General features: G+C 45.1%; 1 protein-coding gene across 4 annotated transcripts in view; it reads left to right on the top strand.

The window, feature by feature from the left end:
- NTRK3 (neurotrophic receptor tyrosine kinase 3) overlaps positions 1 to 26,251 on the top strand; it is a 421,270-nt gene that overhangs the window by 373,316 nt on the left and 21,703 nt on the right. For 3 of the 4 annotated variants that reach the window (XM_083475052.1, XM_083475051.1, XM_083475054.1), the window contains one exon: positions 2,547 to 2,621. The exons of the other annotated variant lie outside the window; for it this stretch is intronic. In XM_083475052.1, the coding sequence (XP_083331178.1) occupies positions 2,547 to 2,621 (75 nt within the window). The remainder of the gene's footprint in view (positions 1 to 2,546; positions 2,622 to 26,251) is intronic. 4 annotated transcript variants of the gene reach the window in all.

The following is a 26,251-nucleotide window of genomic DNA, read 5'->3' as shown; positions in this document are numbered from 1 at the left end:
GTGCACTCACACTGGGCGCTGACCTAAGGGAGTGCCTTCTCAAAGCCCAGTAAGTGAGGTACTTGGCTTTGGGAAGGAAGCGCGAGGCTCTGAGGGGGTCCCAGAGTCTTCCCAAAGCCTAGTTAGCACTTCACCAGCTTTGGGGAGGATGTAGGTGGAGTATAGGACACTGCCAGAGCCTCATGCCTCCTTTCCAAAGCCAAGTGCCTCCTTACCTGCAAATTTGGGGGCAATTTTTGGCCTTACACAAGATGCAATAGAATCCTAAGAGTTGGAATGTCATCTAGTCCAACCGCCTGCAATGCAGGGATCTCAGCTAAAGCATCCATGACAGATAGCCATCCAACCTCTACTTAAAAACCTCCAGTGAAGGAGAGATTGCAACCTCTCAAGGGAGTCTGTTCCACTGTCAAAGAGCTCTTACTGTCAGAAAGTTCTTCCTGATGTTTAGTCGGACTCTCCTTTCTGGCACCTTGAAGCCTTTGATTCAAGTCCAATCCTGAGAGGAGGCCTACAAAGGGGCTACTTGATGCTGGGAGCAACGTGAGACATGGTGGAAGGTGGCCTGTGAAGCAACGGAGCTGAACTAAAGCCATCCTTGCAGTGGACCAGATCCAATAAGTAGCTTAGGTCCTAACCGAATTATTCCATCAAAAACAGGTTGCTCCAAATCCCTTCTAATTCTTCCCAGCAATAACTTAAGCTTTGCAACGTTTTGCTAGAATCTCACAGCAGCCAGGAAAAAAAATATTTCTCCTCTTTCTCTTCCCCTGACCATACAAGGGAAATGGATGAGATCATTGGGTTTTGTATAGTCTGAAGCAATGGCAGATTCTTCATATTTACTCAAAGAGGGTTGTAAATCAACAATAGAGTGCCGTCTTTCTAAGTTATTTGCAGAGGGACAGGGGAGAGAGACATCAGTCTTTCATCCCAGCACGTTAGATGAGATTAGCACTGTTCTTTATTATATTTGTGTCCCCCCCCCCTTCTAAATCTTGATTGCTTTCTTTGCTTAGAGTTTGTTTGTGCATAATGCCCCATTGTTGGCTGTGGGATTCTCATATCAGACAGCTTGTAACTTCTGAATCCAGGGGAGTTTTTTAAAAATACAGCAATAATATTATTTTCCTCCCTCTCAACCAGAGCCTCCAACCATCACTGAACTCTACATATAAGCCTTTGCCAACCTGGTGCCCTCCAGAAACTTTGGACTACAACTCCCATCATCCCCAGCCAGGGTGCTATGCTTGCTGGGGATGATGGGAGTTGTAGTCCAAAGTTTACAGAAGACTCCAGGTTGGTGAAGACTGCATTGTATCGATAGACGGATGCAGTTGTCACTATACCCTGCTTGTGAGCATCCCCTAGCACCAGTGCTTAGCATCCTTGGGCAGCTGCTTGGGGACCCACAACTAGGGCTGGGCAGTATCTGGGTTTCAACATTGTGATGGAGCTATGTAGAGGCACTGGCTGGCTTCATGGTTTTTCCTGCATCCTGATTTTTTTCTGGCGCCTGCAAAGTTAACAGGGGCTGAAGGAATTGAGAGAGGCATTGGGTAATGTTGTACGAATTTAAGGTCTCAAATATATAAATTAAATGTACAAGGCAAACACGTACATAAATACGTGTCTGAAACACTACAGGAAGACAGTTCTGAAACCATTTTGACTCCCCCAAACTGACCAAATGTTTCTCTGCAAGGAGAGAGGAAATGAAAAAAACCTCCCCATTGTCTCTGTGCTCACAAATCCTGCCTTAAGGGCACATTTCAGGTGTGGATAGGGTGAGCCTGTGACCTGTGACCGTATTCAGGAATTAAGTAGTTATAATAACGAAAGAGAGTCGAAAACCCAGATAATGCAATCAGGTAGCTTGCCAGACAGGAGATAAACAACACACTCAGGATTCTGTTTTAGACCGCCCCCTGTGATGTATGTATGCATGATGTATTGGGGGTGGTCTGGAGTTTGAGGGTGGGCAATTTAAAAATTCTATATAAGGGCGGGCACACCTTTGTTCTGGGTCCTCCTCCTCTCTCCTTCTTTTGGGGGGAGCACCCTGTTGCAACAGCTTTAATAAAGATCAGGCTTACTAGCTGCTTTGCTTCTCAATATTCTCTGGTTGGCCTCTGTTATTTTCTCTTACCAATGAAGAACCTACAAAGGACTCTATAAGGGCTTTTGTGTACTCTTGTGAAAAGGGCAGATTTTGTTTACAACAGTGGCTTTTCACATATTGTGATTTTTGCATAGCACATACACACACAATGATTCGCAATATATTGCCAGGTCAAAAATTATGAAACCGATACCACCATAGACAACAACCTATCGAAAAGCCTGAAATATGCATTAAGCTGTTAGAATGTTGCAGCCGGTGAAAAGACGTATGATGCAGTTAAAGACACACCCTTTCCCTTCTTGTCCCCTACTTCATTCCTTCACATACCCCCCACCCCCACCTGTCCTCCCTCCCTCCCTGCTTTCCTTTTCTGTTTTCCCCCAACCCTCCTTTCCCTTTGTCTCCAACCATTCGCTGTCAGGAAGTGCCGCATCCGAAGGGCTATTTCAGGACAACGTGGCAGCAGCAGAGACTAGCAGCAATGGCAGCTACAACAGTGAGTGGATCTCGACTCCAGTGGGGGGGCAGTTGCTTGACTGAGAACCTGGTCACTGGGGCGGGGCAGGATAACCATGCTATAGATCACCCATGCTGTAGATTAGGTGCTTGGGCAGACTGCAAACTCTTGTCTAGAGGTCCCTCTGCAATCTATTAATTTGCTCCTATTAAAAAAGAAATCCCGTATTTTTCACTCTATAAGACGCACCAGACCATAAGACGCACCTAGTTTTTGGAGGAGGAAAACAAGGAAAAAAAAAATTCTGAATCTCAGAAGCCAGAACAACAAGAGGGATCGCTGCACAGCGAAAGCAGCGATCCCTCTTGCTGTTCTGGCTTCTGGGATAGCTGCGCAGCCTGCATTCATTCCATAAGACGCACACACATTTCCCCTTACCTTTTAGGAGGAAAAAAGTGAGTCTTATAGAGCAAAAAATACGGTATATGACAGCAACATTCACACTATACATTTAAAGCACTGTGATGCCATGTTAAGCAGTCATGGCTTCCCCCCTGTAGTTTGGTAAGAGTGCTGAGAGTTGATAGGAGAGCCCCTATTCCCCTCCTACAGCTACAGTTCTCAGGGTGGTCCAACAATCAATCCCTCTTTTCACAGAAAGCTGGGGATCATAGTGTGTTAAATCTAGGTGCTTTAAATGTATGGTGTGACTGAATATGGCCTCCATCTCCTCTCCTATGTCTCGTTACTCAAACTAAAGGGCTCCAGCCCGTGATCTACATGCTGATATTTCAAATCTATTCCTCATCTTGGTGGCTCCCCTTCACAGGAGCCAAATCCTAGGGGCCAAGGGGGCTTTGCCCCTCATAAAATATTTGAGGGGGGCAGGCCTCCTCCTTGATGAGCATTGCCATTCAAATGGTGTGTCATGTGATCAATTATGCAGTGCAGGGCTTACCTTCCCCCCAATATTTTATTCAATTCCCCCCCACTCCCCTCTGTGCCCCTTTGCCGCCGCCTTCCTAATTCCTTGGAACCCCATCCTTTTGCAATGCTCCCTTCTTTGTGCTGGGCTGCTGCCTTCTCGAGACCCCCAGCTCCTGGTTATCCAGCTCCCCCACCCCCACACTGCTACTTCTGCTCCTTCCTTCCTCTGTGCATCAACCTGACCTGCCTTTTCTCTGAGATGAGAGCCGCTCAATCGTTATGTGCCTTGCGGTGGGGAATTATCCCCCCTCCCAAAAGAGGACAAAAGATCTGCATAAAATTTGCATGTTCCGATTCCTATGTATAGATGCAAATTTAGAAGCTATTACTATAATTTAACTAGAAGTGCCATAGATATCAGCATAATGAGAAGACTGTCATCAGGGGACCTGTTGCATCCGCTGTCTCACTGTTGACAGGCATCTTCAAGGCCTCCTTTGCTCTCCTTTCTTAAGATGCTTTAGCTTTAAGCCAGGCTTTGGACTGAGCAGCCCTTCACCCAGAGGACTCTTTCAAGCAGAGGAGTGTTCTCTCCGTAACGTAGCACACCTGGTCACCCTATTATATGGCCCACATTGACTCAGCCGCTCTAATTGCTGCCGGGAGTTTCATCATCATCCCTTGGATGAAGGACCACATAGCTCAGTGGCTGATCACATGCTTAGCATGCAGGAAGCCCCAGCTTCAGTCCTCAACATCTCCTATTGCCGATATGATTATTGCACAGTTTGAAGCAACTGGATGAATGAGAACCGACTCCTTTTGGAATGAATCATTGCCCACACCCATGAAAATGTTCCTTTTTTACCAGGTCTTTGGTTGAGTTGATTGACATCCTATGTTCTTTTAAAAAATGTGGTGGGTTTTTTTTTTTTTTTTGGGGGGGGAGAGTTATTGGGTTGTTGTTTTTATTTTTGATCTTGTATTTTGTGGTTTTATATTTTGATTTTATTCTATGAACCTCCCTGATACTTCTTCTGGGTATACGTTGGTATCATTATCATCATCAAAAGTAGAACATCATCATCAAGAGTAGAACTCTTCAAAACAAAACATAAACATAAAACCATATATCCAAAAATATCCATACAATATCTTGTGTTGTACAGCACAGGATCACCATCTTAGAAATAAAAAATAACTTCAGCAATCAAAACAATGTCTCTCCTCCCCCCCCCCATTCCAGCTTGCCTTCTATGTGGCTCATTTTGCAGAGCCATTATCAAGTCCTTTTTTCCCTCTGTCATGTTCAGAGAAAGACTAACAGCCACCACCCTTTCAAGATGGTGAATTTGCAACTCAATAGCCTCATCACATGATCAAAGGTTACATTCAGTTTACAGCTAGAGAGCAATCAACAGGTAATCATTAACCCATTAAGGAGCTTAGAGTCCTGTGGAAAAACCCCATTCCTGTGGAATAATAATAATAATAATAATAATAATAATAATAATAATAATAATTTATTATTTGTACCCCGCCCATCTGGCTGGGTTTCCCCAGCCACTCTGGGCGGCTTCCACAGAAACCAAAAAACACTAAAATATCATACATTAAAAGCTTCCCTGAATAGGGCCGTCTTAAGATGTCTTCTGAATGTCAGGTAGTTGTCCATCACCTTGACATCCGATGGGAGGGCATTCCACAGGGCGGGTGCCACCACCAAAAAGGCCCTCTGCCTGGTTCCCTGTAGCTTCGCTTCTCGCAATGAGGGAACCGCCAGAAGGCCCTCGGCGCTGGACCTCAGTGTCCGGGCAGAACGATGGGGGTGGAGACGCTCCTTCAGGTATACTGGGCCGAAGCCGTTTAGGGCTTTAAAGGTCAACACCAGCACTTTGAATTGTGCTCGGAAACGTACTGGGAGCCAATGTAGGTCTTTCAAGACTGGTGTTATGTGGTCTCGGCGGCCGCCCCCAGTCACCAGTCTAGCTGCCGCATTCTGGATTAGCTGTAGTTTCCGGATCACCTTCAAAGGTAGCCCCACGTAGAGCGCATTGCAGTAGTCCAAGCGGGAGATAACTAGAGCATGCACCACTCTGGCCAGACAGTCCGCGGGCAGGTAGGGTCTCAGCCTGCGTACCAGGTGGAGTTGGTAGACAGCTGCCCTGGATACAGAATTGACCTGCGCCTCCATGGACAGCTGTGAGTCCAAAATGACTCCCAGGCTACGCACCTGGTCCTTCAGGGGCACAGTTACCCTATTCAGGACCAGGGAGTCCTCCACACCAGCCCGCCCCCTGTCCCCCAAAAACAGTACTTCTGTCTTGTCAGGATTCAACTTCAATCCATTAGCCGCCATCCATCCTCCAACCGCCTCCAGGCACTCACACAGGACTTTCACCGCCTTCACTGGTTCTGATTTGAAAGAAAGGTAGAGCTGGGAATGTTTAGACTTTCGAACGCTGACAACCTGGAAGTGAATACCTCCTTTTTCGAACACGCCTTAGAAGTCGAACGGCTTCCGAGGCTCGTTTCTCCATTTTTTCAATGGATTTTGCTGACTGGCAATTGCGCCTCGATTGTTGAATGTTTCAGAAGTCGAACGGTCTTTCATAACGGATTACGTTTGACAAGCGAGGTTCCACTGTATATCAGCTAAAAAGCCAGAGTTCCATATCACAACAGGTACTGCAGTGTGAAAGGAGCATTAGAAAATGAGACAGAAATGCTAGCATTATAATCAGGAAAACTAATGCAATACTCCTCACGTGTGAATCTGCCTAGCTCAGTTGGTTAGTTAGAGCATGGTGCTGATAACACCAAGGTTGCAGGTTCAATTCCCATATGGAACAGCTACATATTCCTGCATTGGAGTTGGACTAGATCAGGGGTAGGCAACCTAAGGCCTGGGGGCTGCATGCAGCCCAATTGCCTTCTCAATCCGGCCTGTGGATGGTCTGGGAATCAGCGTGTTTTTAGATGAGTAGAATGTGTCCTTTTATTTAAAATGCATCTCTGGGTTATTTGTGGGGCCTGCCTGGTATTTTTACATGAGTACAATGTGTGCTTTTATTTAAAATGCATCTCTGGGTTATTTGTGGGACATAGGAATTCATTCATTTCCTCCAAAAAAATATAGTCCGGCCCACCACATGGTCTGAGGGATGGTGGACCAGCCCCCTGCTGAAAAAGGTTGTTGACCCCTGAACGAGATGATCCTTAGGGTCCCTTCCAACTCTACAATTATATGATATATGATATGATATATGAATGCATCTTCAGTGTTGCCCTTTCAGAATTCAACAGGGAGAAGGATAGGGACAAAACTACAGCTGATTGGCTCTGGCTGCCATTGGCTCTGGCTCCACCTATCAATAGTCTCCCTACCAATCCTGAAGGGCACCAGCCACTGCTGTTCCTACCCAAATCAGTCACGATCCTGCAATTCAATTCATTGTCTTTTCCAAACCAGCAAATGTACCACCTCCTGTTGCAAAAGCACAGACTGAACTTTCTCCTGGTATAAGGTCTACTCATTTATTAATGCTCCAAGCTATCTGTCTGTCTGTCTGTCTGTCTGTCTGTCTATCTATCTATCTATCTAGACTGATATCCCCACTCTCTATTACATTGTAACGTCATTCTAGTAGCTGTCCTTTTTCACCAAACAGCCATCTCCTAACTGTTAACCTTCTTCTCTTGCTTTCGTTTTTTTTTTTAAAAAAACTGATTTCCCACCCCCAGTCTATAAAATATGCTGATTAAAAAATTCCCTTAGTACATCTTGTATCATTTAATAATATAGCAATTAAATAATGTTAACACACTGGGATGATAGCAATTAAAGGAGTGAAGCTGCTACGGGGGAGGATGAGAAAGAATTCTCCATGCAGCTTTATCTAGAGGGTGAATCATGGAAACCATGCAGTCATGATCTCAAAAGCAGACATCCCAAGCTTTCGAAAGCCCACCCTTACTTGGAAGCAAATGCCACTTCACATATGAGTAAGACACACAGTGTACATAAGAATCATCAACTAGGGCACCCTTCAGGGCGGTCTTAATGCAGCTTCCAAGCTCTTCTTATCTACCCCCAGCTTAGACACCCATTCCAGGGACAATCCTCCTTCCGTTCGGAAGCAGTCTTTGACTGAGTCAGACCACTGGTCCACCTGGCTCAGTATTATCTAAATTGACTGACAGCAGCTTTCCATTGACTCAGGCAGAGGGCACTCTCAGAGTCCTGACCCTACCAGGAGATACTGGAGTTCTAAACTTAAGACTTCCTACATCCAAAGCAGATGTACTACCTATGGCCCCTGCATAACTCTTTAAAGGTGAGGATTGCACACCTAACATACAAACCTAGAAAGCTGCCTTCTTCTATCAAGCCATTGGCCCATTTAGTCCAGTGTGATAGTCCCCAGCTAGCTAGGGCTGTTTCCTAGTCCGGCTATCTAAGAATTCTTTTCCCCCCTTGCAACCAGAGATTGAATATGAGGCCTTTTGCTTGCAAAACATGGACTCAGTTGGATTTCCCTAGCGTCATCTTTCTCTCATATGAGGTAAGGTACAAGCAATGGATCATAACCAGAGATGGGTGAATATATCAATTTCAGTTTTTCTCTGTTTCTCGTTTTTCCAGCCTTCAGTTCTCTACATTTCCACACCAGTTTGCATTTGAAAAAAAAAGAAGAAAAAAAGACTAGACCAAAGAAAATTAATCCACATTTTTGTGCAAATTTCTCCTCCTTGCTTAATGTACATCTCAGTTGCTCCCACATATGCAAAGAGGTTTTTTAAAAATAAAAGCGCAGAACACAAAACAAGCCTGCTGCATCGTAAAAAGAGCCTGGATCAGGCCAATGGCCCATGTAAACCAACTTCCTGCTCTCACAGTGGCCAACCAGTGGTCTGTGGGAAACTCACAAGCAGGACCCAAGCACAAGAGCACTTTGCCCACATTCAAATTCTCAGCAACTGGCGTTCAGAAGCATAATGCTTCTGGCAGTGGATATACAGTGGATATAGTACATAGCTATTGTGACTCTGCTTTCCACTGCTTCTCAAAGCTGTGTTGGAATTTCCTCCTTATGTGTACTTGGGGCGACACTTTTGTTTTTCTTAATTTTCAGTTTTTGTCAATTTATTTTTTGTTCCAAACCTAAATTCAATTCAACCCCACAATCCTAAATTCAGCTTAGTTCCACATCAGGTACGCAACTGCAGGCCTCTTTAAGAAGTCTGCATGAAAATTTGCCCTCATTTTTATGTACATACCTCTTCATATCCAATTTTTGCAAGTGCTTTTATATGTTACGTTCTTTATTGCACACATTTTCTGTGGACACTTTTCAATAATGTAGGAGGATACACATTTGCTGTTGTTGTTAGAGAAATGCTTCACAAAATGGGTGTATCTTAGGTGGCGCTATGGTCTAAACCAGGCACCCTCAAACTCGGCCCTCCAGATGTTTTTAAGACTACAATTCCCACCATCCCTGATCACTGGTCTTGCTAGCTAGGGATCATGGGAGTTGTAGGCCAAAAACATCTGGAGGGCCAAGTTTGGCCACCATTGCTCTTGGGCTTGCCAATTGGAAGGTTGGCAGTTTGATGAGGTGAGCTCCCATTGCTCTGTCCCAGCTCCTGCCAACCTAGCAGTTCAAAAGCATACCAGCGTGAGTAGATAAATAGGTACCACTGTGGCAGAGAGGTAAACAGTGTTTCCGTGTGCTCTGACACTCATCACACTGTACCATGTTGCCTGCTTGTCTGTGGACAAATGCTGGCTCCCTCTGCCTGAAAAGCGAGATGAGCACCAAACCCCATAGTCACCTTTGACTGGACTTAACCATCGAGGGGTCATTTATTTTTTTAGCTTTTTACATGTAAAGTCCCTTTAAAGCACATGACATTTCCCCAAGAATGCTGGGAACTGAAGTTTTTTTAGGGGTGCTATGAACTGTAGTTCTGTGAAGGGTAAGTGACAGTTCCCAATGTTCTTGGGCTATATAACGTGCTTTAAATATGCATTAAATATGTTGTGTGTGCACAGCCTTATCAGTATGCCTGTTATCATGTTAGGGTTGACTGAACCGCTAATCAATGGCAATTCTTCTCATTACCTGATTACTCAGCATTTGCTTTCATGGTGTGGCTAACTGGGATGCTGTATCATTCAATCATTAAACAATCATATCCGCTTTTTTATTCTTCTTTTTAAGATGACTTGTAAAATTATGCTTTATCAAACATCCATTCCTTAGCTGTCCTGTAAATCGCTACCATCAACAAGACAGTAATTTTAAAGTCGGGAGAGCATCTTGACAGTTCTATTAGTGGATATTGACAATTCCACACACATATGCCCCATGAAAAACTCAGGTATCCTACGTTTGTATCAATACCCGATAAAGGCATCAGCGGCTCTCAAGCCATTCCCCAAATACTTCCCCCCATCCCTCCCAAAGGAACACATGAAATAACACAGCACAAAATAAGTCTTCTGGTATCTTAAAGACTAACAAATTTATTATGGCATAGGGTTTTGTAGACTCCAAATCATACGCAGACAAAAAGCATTATGCCTTCCTTGATAAACAGGGATAAAATACCTCTGAGAATGTGCGTGTTCATATTTTAAACTCACTTAACCCACCATTATTTTCTCTGCCTTTGCACCTTTGACCACTTACCGACTCTCAGTCTAACATACCTTCCATGGCTCTTGTGAAGATATAGAAAATAGTATAGAAATAGCTGCAAAAGGGGACTTACCATAGTGCTTGTGTTACAGATATCAAATTTTGGTTCCTTTAACCTGAGCAAATGTACAGAGATTCCACACAGTGGTGGAGGAAGAGGATTGGGGGGGGGCATACTGCCCCTGGCAGCACAATCCTGGTGGGGTGCCATTGTGGTTGCTCCCCACCTGCGCTGAGCGCCAAGCCCCACAGGCGGTGTGCTACGCCCCCAGACGACATGCCATGCCCCTGTTTGCAATGCACCACACCCCCAGGATGCCCGCTACACCCCTGTGGGTGGCACGCCATGGAACGTGCACCAGCTCCACCCCCACCTGCTCTCCGCCCCCTGGGGCCGGAGCATGAAGCTCTGCCACTGATTCCACAGACAATAACATGTGATAGCAAATGCACTGCAAGTAAAATAGAAGCTCTTTAGGACTCAGGGATTTCGACCCTGGTGTTGAAACAGCTCACCTGCCAATCATAGCCCTGACTTTGCTCACAGTGGTTTAGCACAAACACTGCAAGGCAGGAACAATAAGGCTGGCTCATCTGCCTTTCTGTTTTGTTTATAATTTTTGTAACAGGAGGCTGTTTACTAAAAAAGAAAAGAAAAAAAGTTCAGAGTCTGGGCCCCCTTGCAGCCATGGACCCTGGTGCAAGCAAATTATTATAAATTTGGCTCAGGCTGGTATGGTGGTAACTGGGGTGTTATGGTCGTGGTGGTGAATGTATATTGAGCTGAGTTAAAGACTGGATTTTTATTTTATTTTTCAAATGAGACATGGTAGATATTTGGCCTGTTAACTTGGCACTCATACATATAAAAATGAGATGCGTTTCTCGAGTAAGTGCCCGTTTGCATTCTGGAGTAGTGAATCCTGCCATCCTATGACAGCACCCAGCCTTGAAAAATGGACTATGAAGCGTTATTTTTAAATGTCAGAAGAGCCATATAATACCCGCCTGAATGCTTTGTAACAAATTATCAGATTTTATTGGACTATAATCTGAAAATCATTGCGGTGATTGCTTTATAAGCTATAACTGCTCCAGAGGGAGCAACATGAGTGGACTTAATGTGCATGAAAATATACGGATCATCCAAATAACGAAAGGGTAGAAATGCTTGACCCGTGCAGGAGGCAATTGCTGGCATGAGAGCCAGTGTAGGCTTGGGGGGTGGCGTGTTGGACCTGGGTTCAAATCCTTGCTCACCCATGAAGTTGACATGATGGTCAGTGTATAATTATCATAGGTTTGTGGTAACGAGAAAAAAGTGGTAGGGTTGGTATCTCTCCCCATCACCCTGAAATCCTTGGAGAAAAGCTAGTGAGGATGATTAGAGTAGTAATTAGGAATTCATAAATTGGCTTTTTAATCAAAAAACTATGGCTATATTAGAAAGGATCAAGATCAGGGCCAGATTGTAAGTGTCTGGTTAATCAATATCTGGGAGCAGGAACCACAGTAAAGAGTTCTTCCCTCTCTTTAGCTGCAATTACTGGAACACACATCCTGTTTGTGCTATGCTGTGTATAGTTGTGTGGCCTTGAGAAATTCCCAGGGGCCAGATAGAGAAGCCTGGGCGACTGCATTCATCTCCACAAGTAGCAGATGGTATGGTGAAGTGACACTTCTCATCTGATCTGCAGTTGCTCGCATTACTGCTGCTTACCAGGAGGTAGAGTGGAAGGAGCAAGGCAGCGATGAGGTCAGCATGGTGCAAACACACCAGCAAAGCTAATCTGGTGCTCCTGGTGTGTCAAGGAGCTGTCAAGTGAGCCCAGGTCGATCACAGGGCACATGGGAGGCATGGAATGCAATTAGCTTTTTATTAACATAAAACAACAACAATGTGGAGTCCTCTGGTTCGTCGTAATCCAGCTGAGATGTTGCTGAAACTGACCACTAGCCTCACCTTTCCCTCTCTAGCCTCTCACTCTGGATCCCTCCCGAGCAGACGAAGGCTGCGTCGAGAGGGTAGGCGCCTCCTCTGGGCCTGTCTGGCCTGTTGCTCAGCAATCTGCAGGACTCTGCTAGAGCAAGGTGTCAGATGGGGAGGAGGGCCCACAGGACTGGGACTGTCCTGCTGCTGTGTAGCAGGGCCAAACTCTGACTCCTCTCTGTCTGAGTCTGTGCTCACTCTGTAAATCTCAGCCTCTAACCCTCTCCAAGAAGACCTGCCTTCTCCTGACCCCACTTGATCGCTCAACCCCTCTGCTTCTGGCATCTCCCAGCTCGTCCCTTCTCCAGACTGCTCTTCTGTATCCCACTACCATGATCCAAGATCTAAGACGTCATCTTCTGTGTCCTCCCTGGGTGGTTCTTGAGCGGGTGGCTCCCACCACTGTTCCTCATCCAGCCAGTCCCTGACAATGTGTTTGCCCTGCTCCAACTTCCTCATTGTTTTGACCTCTCCCATCTCCCAGTAAACACCAGTGATGGAGCCGATTGGAAGTCAGGTGGGCAGTGATACCCACCATGGTTTTAACTACTCTTTCCACATGTAACTTTGGACTCTATGTGCCTCTGGAATTTTTTAGTTCCCTCCAAATCTACTTATCTTTCAAGGAACATTCTAGGGCAAGCTATAAGGGATGTGTTCAGTTCAGGTGGTAGCGCAGGAATCTGCTGTCTAGAAACTGCTATTTATCCATCTAACCTGGCTAGAATGTGATAATGCCTCTTATTTGCCTGAATGAAGAGACATATAGAACCTTCTGGCTTTTGTGTGGAAGAAATGTTGAAAAGTATAAGTCCCATTCCATCATTATGATGTCAGGTAGCACCTTGAAAGAGACTCATGATCAGTGTCAATCAGCTGATCAGTGCTGACACAAAGCCTATCTTGCCAAGAAACAGCCAAGAGCTGACTCTACACTCCGGTTCCTTTTCAGTTGCATCTTTAATGCACCACAGCTGACATCACACAGAACATCAGGTGTGGGGCAGGTGGGCATAGCTTATGGGGAAAAAGCCTTGTGGGCCGAGTGAGGTCTACTGACTGGGCTGATTAAACCTACAGGTGGGAGGCTCCTCACCCCAGCTCTTAAGGAAAGGGACATTTTTGTTGTTTTCTTTTCTACCCCCTCTCCCCTCAAGCCTGTACAAGGCTGCTTCAGCCCATCATCTGTGTTTCTTGGTTTAGTCATGATTGCAGCAGAGCCTGTTTGCTAACCGTCTGCAGATATGCTGTGCCCCTCAAAGGTTATTAAATGCCAAAGTCAGGAAGTGTCAAGCAGGTTAAGAGATTAATTGCCATGTTCATGGCTTGTGTTTCGGTTTCTGGAGGAGGCTGCAGTGGTGCGGGCAGAAATACCAAGATCATTTCCCTTGCAAGTATATGCCAGATTACCCTGTACTTACAAGGTCACAGGCTACCATATAATTAGAGTACCGCAACGCGTTCACCTCCGACAGGCTTTTGAAATCTTGCATTACTACCTGGCGCCATGTTGGTAGAGAGGCAGAAGCGTGCACATTTATTTGTTTGTTTTAAAACGCCCCTCATTTCCCATAGTAAATGTGGGTGAAAGTGTGAGGAGAGAGGAGAGAAAAAGAGAGAGTTGAGAGATAACGTAAAGATCAGATGGTGAGAGCCACAAATTGCAGCATGGCATGGAGGTGGGGACCCCTTTTCAAGCTGAGGGCCACAGTCCCTTATGAGCAATCTTCCAGGAAGTGGCCAGAGCCAGAGGCAAGAGGGAATGGAACATTGGAAGCAAATGTCACCTTTTGTCAAGGGGCTGACAGGAAGATCAGGACATTCACAGGTCAGAGAAGGAGATGCGAGGCTAACATGCAGTTAGTTTATTAAGGAAAGGGAAAAATACAAGGAAGTTTAATAATAAACTTTTATTTATATCCTACCCTCCCCGGCCGAAGTCGGGCTCAGGGCGGCTAACATCAGAAACATAACATTGGTATAAAATCAAACAATAATTAAATTACCTCCTAAAAACATGTCAAAATCAAATTAAAGTCTAATTAGATGGCTTTCCGCAGGGTTAGGGTTGGGAACAGTAAGTGCTCCACTGAATTGAAATTTCAGCATTCGCGACATAGGAAAATGGCCAAGTAAACAGCTATTTTTGTGGAGGGGGGGGGGTCAAGATATTAACTGATATGCATGAAATTTCATATATATCTATATAATCCCTAGTGTAGTAAGACCTTTGAGTCGGCATTTTTTTTTCAAAAAAGTGTTTTATGAACCACCCTAGTAGGGCAGTAATTGTTCCTTGATAATTTGTCACCCCCCTCCGTGATGGAACCTGGGGCGGATTGCTCCCCACCCCCCTTCCTATGCCCCTGCATGTAACATCTTTTGCATTCTCGGAGTAAGTGGGGCTGGAGAGCTTCGGCAGAGAGGCTGTCTTGCTGGAGAGATGCAGAGTCTGGCTCCCTTCTGTTGTCTCTGCTGGAGCCTGCATTCAAACTGGAAACATCATCTTGTGCTGGACTACCTGCCTGCTTCTGCCTCTTCAATGATTTCTCAAGTTCCCTGCTTCTAGTACCTCCCTGTTTGTCCCCTCCTCTGAGGTGTGGCCAGTATCCCACCACCAGGATCTAGAATCTAAGTCATCTTCTATGCCTTCCCTGGGAGGCTCTTGGGTGGGCAGCTTCCAGCACTCTTCCTCATCCAGCCAGTCCCTGGCACCTTTGTACTGTAGGTGAGTTTCTACACACACTCCTGTGCCCCTCTGTATCCTTCATCCAGATAAGCCAGAGGCATTAGCACATTAGCAAAGTTCAAGGGCATATTCCAGCCAGGCAAAAATACTTGAGGGTGCAAGGCAGGCTCAGTAGGAGATGGTTCCTTAGTAAGAGTTCCAAGGGTCAGATAGAGAGCTCTGGGGATCTGCATTCAAGTTCTGGGCAATTAACCAGGCATGCGATCCACAATGGTGCTTCAAATCTGCATGTTGCTGCTTAGAGAACAGAGAACAGGATGTGTAGTTAGGTCGATAATGTGAATGTGATAACACAGAGCCTCTTGATTTGCCTTGCAAAAAAGCCAGCATATCTGCTTTTGCAGATAAAGCAGCCCATACTTGGCATTGCAGGAAAGTGAAGCTAGCCTCTGAAATAAAAGAAGAATTTTCACACGCCCCCTAAAGTGGCCTTGATTTAATATAGCTCAGACATCATTCTTGGTTTAGATAAGGAATTGAAAGAAACTTGGTTGGCTTTTGCAGACTGGAGTAACTTCACCCAAGTCGGCAAATGGAATGGAAGGAGATAAGGCTGTGGCTGCGGGGTTCTGACCTCAAGTCATTTAGCAGAATCTATGACTTTACAAGGATGTTGTTTGGCTCGAAATTACTCCCCTTTTATGTGGCATCCTGCTCATAACTGCCATGGCCCCACTCATCCTGCCAGGCGCAGATGAAATGAGTGTCTCTCTTCTCCTCCCTGTCTCCTTCCAGCCTCCATTTGTGGCTAACCCCTAATGGAGGGGGAGAGTGCCCACAGAAAGACATCTGGGAAAGTTTAGCTGGTTAAGTCATCCAGCTGACTGGGGGCTAATGAAGTCTTACGGCAAAAGCTTTCAGTTGCATCCCACCTGGTGGATGGTTTGAGCAAAATGCTTCCTTTGGGGGCTGGACAGCTTAGGACTTCCAATTTGCTTTTAGGAAGAGAAGGAAGTTGTGGCGCAGGGGACATCGGAGGGTGAGCTCACAAATGCTTTCTTGGCTCTTTCTCACCCTAATGGCCCTTTATGACTCAAACATCTATTGACATTTATCTTCTCCCCCCCCCTTCTTGTACATCTTCTTTGGTTTCTCCAAAGTGACCACCCATTACAGGCAATTAGCATTAGCAGACAGCTCACTCAGTGTTTTAATACAGGCTACTAGTTCATTGTTGAGTTGTGTCCTAAGGCAAAACAGGAAAGTTGCACCTCATTGCATGAAAACTGCTAGATTGCTATAATGGGATTTTGACACCAACCAGCCAACCAGCACGTACCAATCCAGCTACCAGCAGCAAGTTGTAAGGGAGGCGTCTTCCCAGATTATCCATGCCAAAGCCATGGGTGATTGTGTTCGAATCCTGGTCTGGTCTGCAGATTTGCCAGCTTCCCAAATGCAGCACCAGATTGAGGGCTGTGTTGGTGGTTCCTCCACACAGGGCAGCAAAAAGAGACTCACAGTTTAGAAGCTCCATAATGGAGAAGATCCATTTGGGGGTGCCAAATTTTGGCCTTGCACAGGGTGCCATGATATGAAAGATGAGCAAAGTCCATCCCTGTCAAATGCTTTCCTGTCCAATGGGGTTGTTGAGTCCAAGGCATGAAGCCCTTAACAATCTGGGACACGGGTACCTGAAGAATACTTTGATACCTTGGAGAGCTACCACCACTCAGTCTAAACCATGGGTGAGGAGCAAGGGTTTGTTGTTGTTTTCCCCCCTATCAATGGCTACATATCCTGAGGGGTGATCTGTTGGAGGCTACATGGCGGTGGTGAGCAGGCCCAGAGCCTGTGGTGAATGGTAGTTGGTGCCAAAGTGGAGCACCCCTTCTCTCTGTTTTCAGCACCCGTTCCTCCCTCCCTCCCTCCCTCCCTCCCTCCCTCCCTCCCTCTTTTTCTGCTACCCCTTTTCCTCTGTTGTTCCCTGATTCCTGCATGAGCTGAAATAAAATAGGCTGAAGACAGCCCGTGGCCTAATATAGACAAGATTGATTGAGGTGGTTTGGTCAATGGCCTGATTCAGTATGAAGTAGCTTTCTATGTGGGAAGGGCCATGGCATTGTGGGAGTACATCTGTGCTGCATGCAGAAGCTTCCTGGTTCAGATAGGGCTGGGAGAAACATGTCTGAAATCCTGGGGAGCTGCTGCCAATCAGTGTAGACAATACTGAGCCAGATGGACTAATGATCTGATTCAATATAAGGCAACTCCCTGTATTCATACAGAACACTGCCCAGGTGAGTGCTTTTTACTTGCCCCCATTTCCTGGGCGGATTCATTCCAATAGCTCGTTCTCTCATCTTAAGAGTCAGAAACCAGTTTGGTTTCAACTCGCTCAGTGTTTCTTTGACATTTCCACAGTGATAACCTGCTTGCCATGTGTTACACGGGAATGAAAGACTCCTGATCTCAAGGGAAGTGGTAAAAGTGTTGTTGCTCAGAATATTGAAGTTGACTGGACAAAGCCCTTGGAAATGCACAATTGTGGAACCATTCCATGTTGGTTCACAAGAGATTGACTAAATGCCAGTCTGGTAGGTTTAGATGAGGCAGCATTGATTTAATGAGGACCATCCATCTATCCATCATAAAGGGACTTTCACCTTGTCAGAACAGTGAGAAGGAGAGAGAACTGTCAAAGTTTGTAGAGCAGCATGCAGCAAGTTCTTGACAATGCTCACAGTAGATTTTATTGTGTGCCCAGACCATTGTGCAATAGGCCACATTCATGTCATACATTTAAAGCACTTAGGATCCCACTTTAAACAGCCATGACTTTCCACAAATAATTCTGGGAGTTTTAGATTGTTATGAGTGCTGAGAGTTGTTTGGACCCCTACAGAGCTACAATTTCCCTCACAGAGCTACAGTTCTCAGAGTTTCATGTGAAGAGGGATTTGCAGTTAAGCCACTCTGGAATGCAATCTCGCTTGGACTCTTTTAAGAGTCAGATGGTGGGGAGTGGTAAAATTGTCTTAATCTAAATACCCAAATTCCATCCACACCTCCCTCTCCATACTGCCTGATGCCCTGTGCCCTGACACCCCAGATTGCTCCGGAACACACAACCCATCCTGTAATGATCTGGAGCTGTCTCAGCCTGACTCAAACAAAGCCCAGACCCCTCCAAATAGGCCCCATTTCATTTGGGATTTAGGCTTCAGCTGAATCCAGAGCATAGCCCTGCAATAAAATTGTTGCTCGTTGAAACCCATTGATTTGAGCCTTGCCTCTTCAATCCAGGAGATGGGTGCAATGAATCTTCGAGTCACAATTGACTTCTTTAAATGGACCAATAGCTGAATGGAACAGCCATGGACCTGAAGACCAGAGGCAGGGGGAAACCCCAAGGGTCATCCATCAGCTTCATGGTCTGCTTCTCAGTTGCCAGAGACATCTAGGCTGGTTGCTGCTGGAAGCAGGATGCCTGATCAGATCAACCATGATCAGACCCAGCAAAGATGCTCTTATTCTCATGTTTTTCTTGTGTCTTGTGACCATCCAATTGCTAGTTCAGTGTTCCATAGTATGGCCCAATAGATGTCAGTGTGGTGAAACCCTCAGGACTCATCACCAGACAGTGTGTGTGTGTGTGTGTGTGTGTGTGTGTGTGTGTGTGTGTGTGTTTTGGGGTGTGGGGTGTGGGGAGAGAAAACAATTAAGGGACCAGGAGGGTTTCAGGGCTAATGCTTGCTTTTGTCTTTCACTCAGCTGCCAAATCTATTCTTTGTGAATCTGATATTAATAGAAAATAGATTTCAAAACAATCAAGTCTAATGAATTTTGAATATTATTATGATTAATGCCAAGGCAGCAGCAGAACTGATTATGTGGCATCCAGAGGACTTTTTAAAAAGGGAGGAGGGTTGTTTAATTCATATATACTCTTATTTAGAAGCAGATCTGGTTGGATATTTGAAGCGGCCAAACTGAGAAAAAGGCCATTGACAATCTTGGAGGCCATGGCTTGTGATGAATGAACAACACCATCTGTATAAAGTTGTTGGAATTTGCATTTTGTCAATTCCAAAGAACAGCAAATGTTATACAGAAACTATCAAAATGTCATACATATCTATATATTCTTCTGCCGCTTTCCCCCTCTCAGTGTCTCTCCCTTCTCACTCCTTTAGCATGGCCACTGCTGTTATGCAACCTGCCTTCTATTTTTCTCCCCTGCCCTGCCCCAACTAAATCGTAAATCCAGGTTTGTGATGCGGCACTACTGATCTTCCAGCAGGGTGTGCACAATGTCATTCTTACATTTTTATTCTATAGAGAAAGATACTGCTCACTGTTGTTATTGACACTTGCAGGCCTCTTAAGCACAGCAATCATCATCTCCTATCCTCAAGTCTGAGATGTGAATTGGGAGTGAGATGAAGAAGGGAAATGGTGAAATGGCTGCTGTTGTTACAAAGGCACTGGTGGCTCCTTAGAACAAGGGAAGACAGTGATATTCCTTTATGCCATTCCAAGGAGAACGGCTTCCAAGTGTTGCAGGGTCCCCGACTGCTATTGTCTTTCCTCTCAGCAGTCTGATGATGCTGTGTTATGACAAATTTCATTCTCTGTAGAGCAACTTCTATTATTTCTTTCAGACTTTGTTTCAGGCACATCTTTTGAACCGTGAATGTTGCGGTCAGACACTCTGGAAGAGAAACTATTGTCAGCTTTTCACTTAGGTATTAGCTCACTGGCTGTTTATACTGAGCCACCTCAGCAGGTGTTCATGTTAGCAATGGACGCCAATCTGTTTGGGCAAAAGGACCTCTGCCTCACCAACCTGACTCTGATCTCAGCCAGACCCCACCTACCTGCCTTCTTATTTATGCCCAGTCAAGGGTGTGGCTTTGGCTGTCAGCTTCCTCCTCTTCCTTAGTCTTAGTGTTGCCCTTGCAGAACCTATAGGGGAGGAGGATGAAGATAAAGCAAGAATAAGTTGTCTCCCCATGTTATTGGTGCTGGCTCCAGTTACTTTTGGGGCTCCCTGCCTTCTGCTGTACCACTCACAATGGGTACCAGCCATCACTGAAAATTGGGCTAGAAGTCTATTGAATTTCCCACACATTCCCTCTCCTCTCCCCGCAAAATTGTACTAAGAATATATAAACCACCCTCTATGTTATTGTCAACATTTCTAAACAGCACATGTGAGAAAGGGCTCTTAGGTGTAGATGTCTTGCTGAGCCGAAGTGATTTATCTCAGGCTCTTTTGAGGTAGCAGACTTTCACTTCAAGCAACAACCCCTGCATCTCTTCATTTGCATAGGTAATTGGCAGCTTCTTAATGGCTCATTAGGATTGCTCAAAACCATAGGATAAAAACAAACCTAACAGAGCAGAGAGGAAGGAGTTGGAGGGAAGGACAGGGTCCCCTCTTGCAAATTAGCACTGCTAAATTCAAGTTGATTTCAGAATTATGGGTCATAAACCAAGCAGATTGCTAAATGAACCATACATTTTAAAAAATAAAAAGGGGGGGGGAGGTTTCCTCCCAATTACAATTCTGGGCCTTAGCATCAAGAGTTGGAGCAATTCAAAATGTGCATCTCTAGGAAAGACAAACAAAATCTTTCAGTTGCATTGTGGCCACATCCATATGATACATTTAAAGCACTATTGCTGCTTCCCCCAAAAGACAGCCTTCTTCCCTTCACAGAACTACAATTCTCAGAATGGTTTAGCAACCAATCCTTCTTGGACCATAAAGAAGGCTGTCGCCGAAGAATTGATGCTTTTGAATTATGGTGCTGGAGGAGACTCTTGAGAGTCCCATGGACTGCAAGAAGATCAAACCTATCCATTCTGAAGGAAATCAGCCCTGAGTGCTCACTGGAAGGACAGATCCTGAAGCTGACCGTATACTTTGGCCACCTCATGAGAAGAGAAGACTCCCTGGAAAAGACCCTGCTGTTGGGAAAGATTGAGGGCACAAGGAGAAGGGGATGGCAGAGGACGAGATGGTTGGATGGTGTTCTTGAAGCTACTGACATGAGTTTGACCAAACTGTGGGAGGCAGCAGAAGACTGGAGTGCTTGGCGTTCTCTGGTCCATGGGGTCACGAAGAGTTGGACACGACTAAACAACTGAACAACAACAACAATTTTCAACACCCTTGACAAACTACAGCTTTCAGAATTCTTTAGGGGAAGCCATGACCTTTTAAAGTTGTATCAAACTTCTTTAAATGTATGGTGTGAATGTGGCCTGTGTCTTCCTTGAGCAAATCTGCCTCACACCTTCCCTTTCTTACTGTGTACTTCCCCTATGTTCATCTCATGTAGAAATCATTTGAGTCCTTCCCTCAGACTTGCCTTGGGACTTGGGAGGTTTGGAGTTTCGGGATTAGTGATGCCAACCAAATTAAAAGGCTGAGAACTCTTCTAGTTTACAGGACCCAGATGTGTCCTCAGGAGACCTTGACATTCTTGTTCAAAAGCAAATCAATATTATTTTGAGTTTGTGCTGCTTTCATGCTTGTGAAGCCTGTTTTCATCAGACTAGGAGCTCAACCTCGATGCCTTAAAGTCAGTCAAGAAGCAAATCCAGAATGAGGACTGCGAGCACTGTAGTTAATGCTGTATCAACATCCATCGTGGGGGCTTTCTAAAGTCTCGAAATATTCTGATGTGGTTATTGATCTAATAGAAAAGCATAGAAAATTATGCGGACAAATTGGATGGGGAAATTTGGTTCTCCCTCTCACCTGACCTCACTGCTACTTCCTGGGAGGAAGAGGTGGACAAGCGAGGTGATGCATGTGGATAAGCGAGGTGTCAGCATGCCGTAGACACACTGGAAGAGCCAATCTGGTGCTTCTGCTGGTGCTTTAGCAAGATGCCAACCTCACCACTTCCTTGTCCTTCCCACTCTCTCCTCCACCCCCACTTAGCGCCAACCTCTGCTATTGTTTAAACCAGCCACTTTTTGCCTTTCAGTATTCCTCCATTTTTAGTGCACTCAAACTTCTTTCTCTTCCATTCCTCAGCTGCCTTGTGTGTGAGAGATGAGGGATTCAGAGCCCTCAAATATTTGATGGTACCTTCACGTATCACCATCATCCTCCTTCTACTGGATCTGGTCATGGTCAGCAGCCTGGATAGCTTTAGAAAGGGATTAGATAAATTCACAGAGAATAAACCTATCAGCGGCTACTACTCTATTATTAATAATGGCTGTACTAGATGGACCATTGGTCTGATCCAGCAGGACTCTCCTTCTGTTCTTATTTATGGAGTTACAGCTCATAGCCTAAGGAAATACATTAAAGGAATTTTGCTTGATTTCACTCAAGATGTAACTATCAAAGAAATATGTATTATGATCACGTTAGCAGCTGCAAAAACTGTATGCTAAGCAGTGGGTGATAAAGAGTGTGCTGGAGCAGAGAGACTATCTGAGGAAAGTCTGACAAATCCAAGAAATGCTGTGTGTGTGTGTGTGTGTGTGTGTGTGTGTATGCACGCACATGCACGCGCGTGCATGCACAAATATATAATTGGGGAAAGGAGGGCAAATATGATTAAATAGTGCTTACAGAAAATTAGCCCCCACTGGAATAACAAATATGGATACATTCCTTGATATGAATAGCAAACTCAGTTCTCCCACGGCTGGTCCTCATCTATACAAAACAGTAGCATCCATGTGCATGATGGAGGCACCAGCACACTTTGGGGAATGGGGATGGCATTTTGTGATGCCGAGCTTATCTGCAAAGATTCTCTCGCCGCCACACACATTGCTGTCTTGCTTCTTGAACTCAATGAGAAACAAGCTATTTTGTTACAGGTTCCATGAAAAATATAAAAAATTTCAGCATACTATATGGATTATCATGTGGATTATTTTACATATCATATTATATGTGTATATGGTTTCCTAAAGTAATTCACATGTAAACAGATACAGGTAATAATGCATATAACTGTATAAAAATACTCATGTACTGTCAGGGACTGGGCAGAGGAGGAATGGTGGAGACCGCCTCCCCAGCCTGACCCTTCCAGAGAAGAGGAAGGCAGTTTAGAATTACAACAGGGGTTTGAGGGAGGTCACCACTCAGAGGCAGAAAATAGGGGCGAACGTTGGAAAATAATGGGAGAGGAAGAAGAGGAAGAGGAAGCAACAGGGGGTGACAGCTGATGGACACAGTGTCTTTAGAAAGCATTCCAGACTCCCCCCTCCCAGAACCTGGTGAGCCTTGAAAGTAGGAGAGCAAAGAGCTCAAAGACAGAGGGCACTTCTCAGTACCCGTAGCAGAGACGAATGAGGAAGTGGAAGAGATGGGGGGAGGTGGAGATTCACTCGGGACAATGCTATTATCCAAGAGGCTGGGTTTTATAGCCTCTCTCTGTAAATACTGAATAAAAAGTGGACAGTAAGAACATCCTTGTCTTTGTATGTTTCTGCACAACCGGTCGTGGGAGTTACTGGCAGCAGCCTGACATGTACTTATAAAATTATGGTGCGGAAATATAGTACCATGTGGGGCTTGATTCTTTTATATGTATTTGGTGGAGGCTGGTCTATTCAGATGCATGGGGCATTATTCTACCAGCATCAGTCTGCCCTCTACCAGCCCCGCCTTCCTGCCTTCTTACTTACAACCAGTCCAGGGGGTGGATCTGGTTGTCAGCTTCCTCCTACTTAGTGTAGAATTCTGCACAGAGGAGGATAGGTGCAAAAGTAGCATTAATTGCCTCTGCATATCATTGGCTCTGGCTCAACATACTGTTGGGCTCCTTACCTTCTTGCCTACCAGCCACAGGCACTAACTACCACTTGTGCAGATTCTACTGATTCCCTAGCCAGTCTAGAAGGCTGAGGAATGGCTTGATTTTCATCCAATCAGCAGTCAGCTCCCTCCTTCTCTGCCTCAGAGATGCCTGTCATTGGTTCTGGCTCTACCTATTGTTGGCCTTCCACCCTACCTGTCTCAGTGGGCACTACCTGCAATATTGCATACAATATTGCAGATCATTAAACAGCCTTACTTTAAAAACTAACAATGCAGAAGTGGATCAGACAGAACTGGGCACTTGATGGGCAGCTGCATGCAAGAAAAGCTTGATCGAGCTGGAAACCACATAACCCTGGGCGTAAACCTGTTTCAAACAGATTCCCCCTCCAACTCTGCTAGTGAACCCCAGGATTTGCAGAAGTATTTTTTTAAAAATAGAGGGGAAACCCCAAAGGGAATTATAACCTCAAAATAGTTCACTGAGGATGGCTGGAGGACAGCTGTCTCAGTCATCTGGGGCTCTCCATGCTCCAGCCTTTTGTTTCTGGTCCCCACCTGGCAAAGCTAATAATGGGTGTGTGTAAAATGGCAAATATGCAATTAATCTGCTGCATAACTATGTACCTATTAATGTCAAGTTGCTTTCTTTTGTAATAATTTTTATTTGGTTTTACAAATATAAATTTATAACAATCCAAATTACATACCCATATTTCGAGATTTCTCCTAATCTCTGGACTTCTCACATTCTCCTCCATGGGTCCTATTGTACACCCTCTCAACTGCATTATTATTTCACAATCCATATCTTGTATCTTTCCATATTGTCCATAATATTCACTACATTACAAGTGTTATTAAAAATCTTGCCAGTATTTTCCTCTGCTTATAGTGGTCTCCTAGATAAATTATAAAAATTTTCCCATTTTTTATTGAAGTTTTGGTCTTCTTGGTTCCTGAGCCTTCCAGTCAGTTTTGCCATTTTGGCATAGTCCCACAGCTTGGTTTGCCATTCCTCTCTGGCAGGGACTTTGTCTTCTTCCCAATTCTGGGCTAATAATGTCAAGTTGTTTTTCAAACAAAGAGGAGGAATTCTTAAGAGCTATGTGTGCTATTGAGCCCCAGGTGGCAATTTGTGAAAGGAAGTGGTGCTCTACTTTGTTCTGTGCTGCAGACAAATGGAGGGTCGCCAGCTCAGGTGGAATCAGGTGGCCTAAGAGGCCAGTGTTTGTCTTATTTCAAAGATATTTCAAATATTTTTCAAATGCTTTTTATTTGGGACCTTATTAGACAAAGGTGAGTAAGAGGTGACATGGTGGAAGCTTATAGAATTAGGCATGGAACCAAAAAAGCAGATGGGGAAAATCTTTCCTCCCTCTCTCATAAAACTGGAACTCGTGCACATCCAATGAAGGTGATTGTTAGAGGATTCAGGACAGAGAAAAGAAAGTTATTCAAACAACCTCCCACAGGAGGCAGTGATGACCACCAACTTGGATGGCTTTCAGAGAGGATAGGACAAATTCATGGAGGTTAGAGATATCGATGGCTACTAGCTTGGATAGGGACGTAGTGGTTCGAATCCCCATGACAGGGTGAGCTCCCGTTGCTCGGTCCCTGCTCCTGCCAACCTAGCAGTTCGAAAGCATGTCCAAGTGCAAGTAGATGAATAGGTACCGCTCCGACGGGAAGGTAAACAGCGTTTCCGTGCGCTGCTCTTGTTCGCCAGAAGCGGCTTAGTCATGCTGGCCACATGACCCGGAAGGTGTACGCCGGCTCCCTTGGCCAATAAAGCGAGATGAGCGCCGCAACCCCAGAGTCGGCCACGACTGGACCCAATGGTCAGGGGTCCCTTTACCTTTACCTTTACTAGCTAGGATTGCTATGCTCTGCCTCCACAATCAGAGGCTGTAGCACTTCTGAACACCAACTGCTGGAAAACCACAGGAGGGAAGAGTGATCTTGTGTTCAAATCCTACTTGTGGGTTTCCCAGAAGCATCTGGTTGGCCATTATGAGACTGGATGGGTCAATGACCCGATCCAGCAAGTTCTTATTATGTTCTTACTGAAATTCGACCATGAAGTCTTCGAGAGGGCTTATGATTAAAAATAAAGTATTTAAACACAGGAAGCTGAATATCAGACCAATGAATGATATAGTAAATAGACCAGGATTTGGCGTGGTGTGCACTAATATTGTTTGGATCACTGGATTAGCAGTGGCCTGGAGGGAGTCAGCAATTACGTTATTTACTTTGATTGGGCTGTTTTGTCTATGCTACTTATTAGTACCTATGCCCTTCATATCCAATTTCTAATCTTTGAATTATTTACCTAATTGTCAGTGTATTGGCAAAGATTTGACACCGATGTTGGTTGGATCACCAGATTAACACCACCCTTGGCAGCCATATCATGAGAAACTTAGTCTAAACGCACATCCACTGAAATTCTAAAGGAATCCTTGACTGCCCTGAGAACGAGGCAGAAAAATGGAAGCCTCTTTTGCAGAAGAGGAAACCCTTTGAGAAATTGCAGTACAGGTT

Source organism: Podarcis liolepis (genome assembly GCF_965112155.1).
Source record: "Podarcis liolepis genome assembly, chromosome: 14".
Lineage (NCBI taxonomy): Eukaryota > Metazoa > Chordata > Lepidosauria > Squamata > Lacertidae > Podarcis > Podarcis liolepis.
The sequence above is the reverse complement of the archived record's forward strand: the minus strand, read 5'-3'. Positions and strand labels throughout refer to the sequence as shown.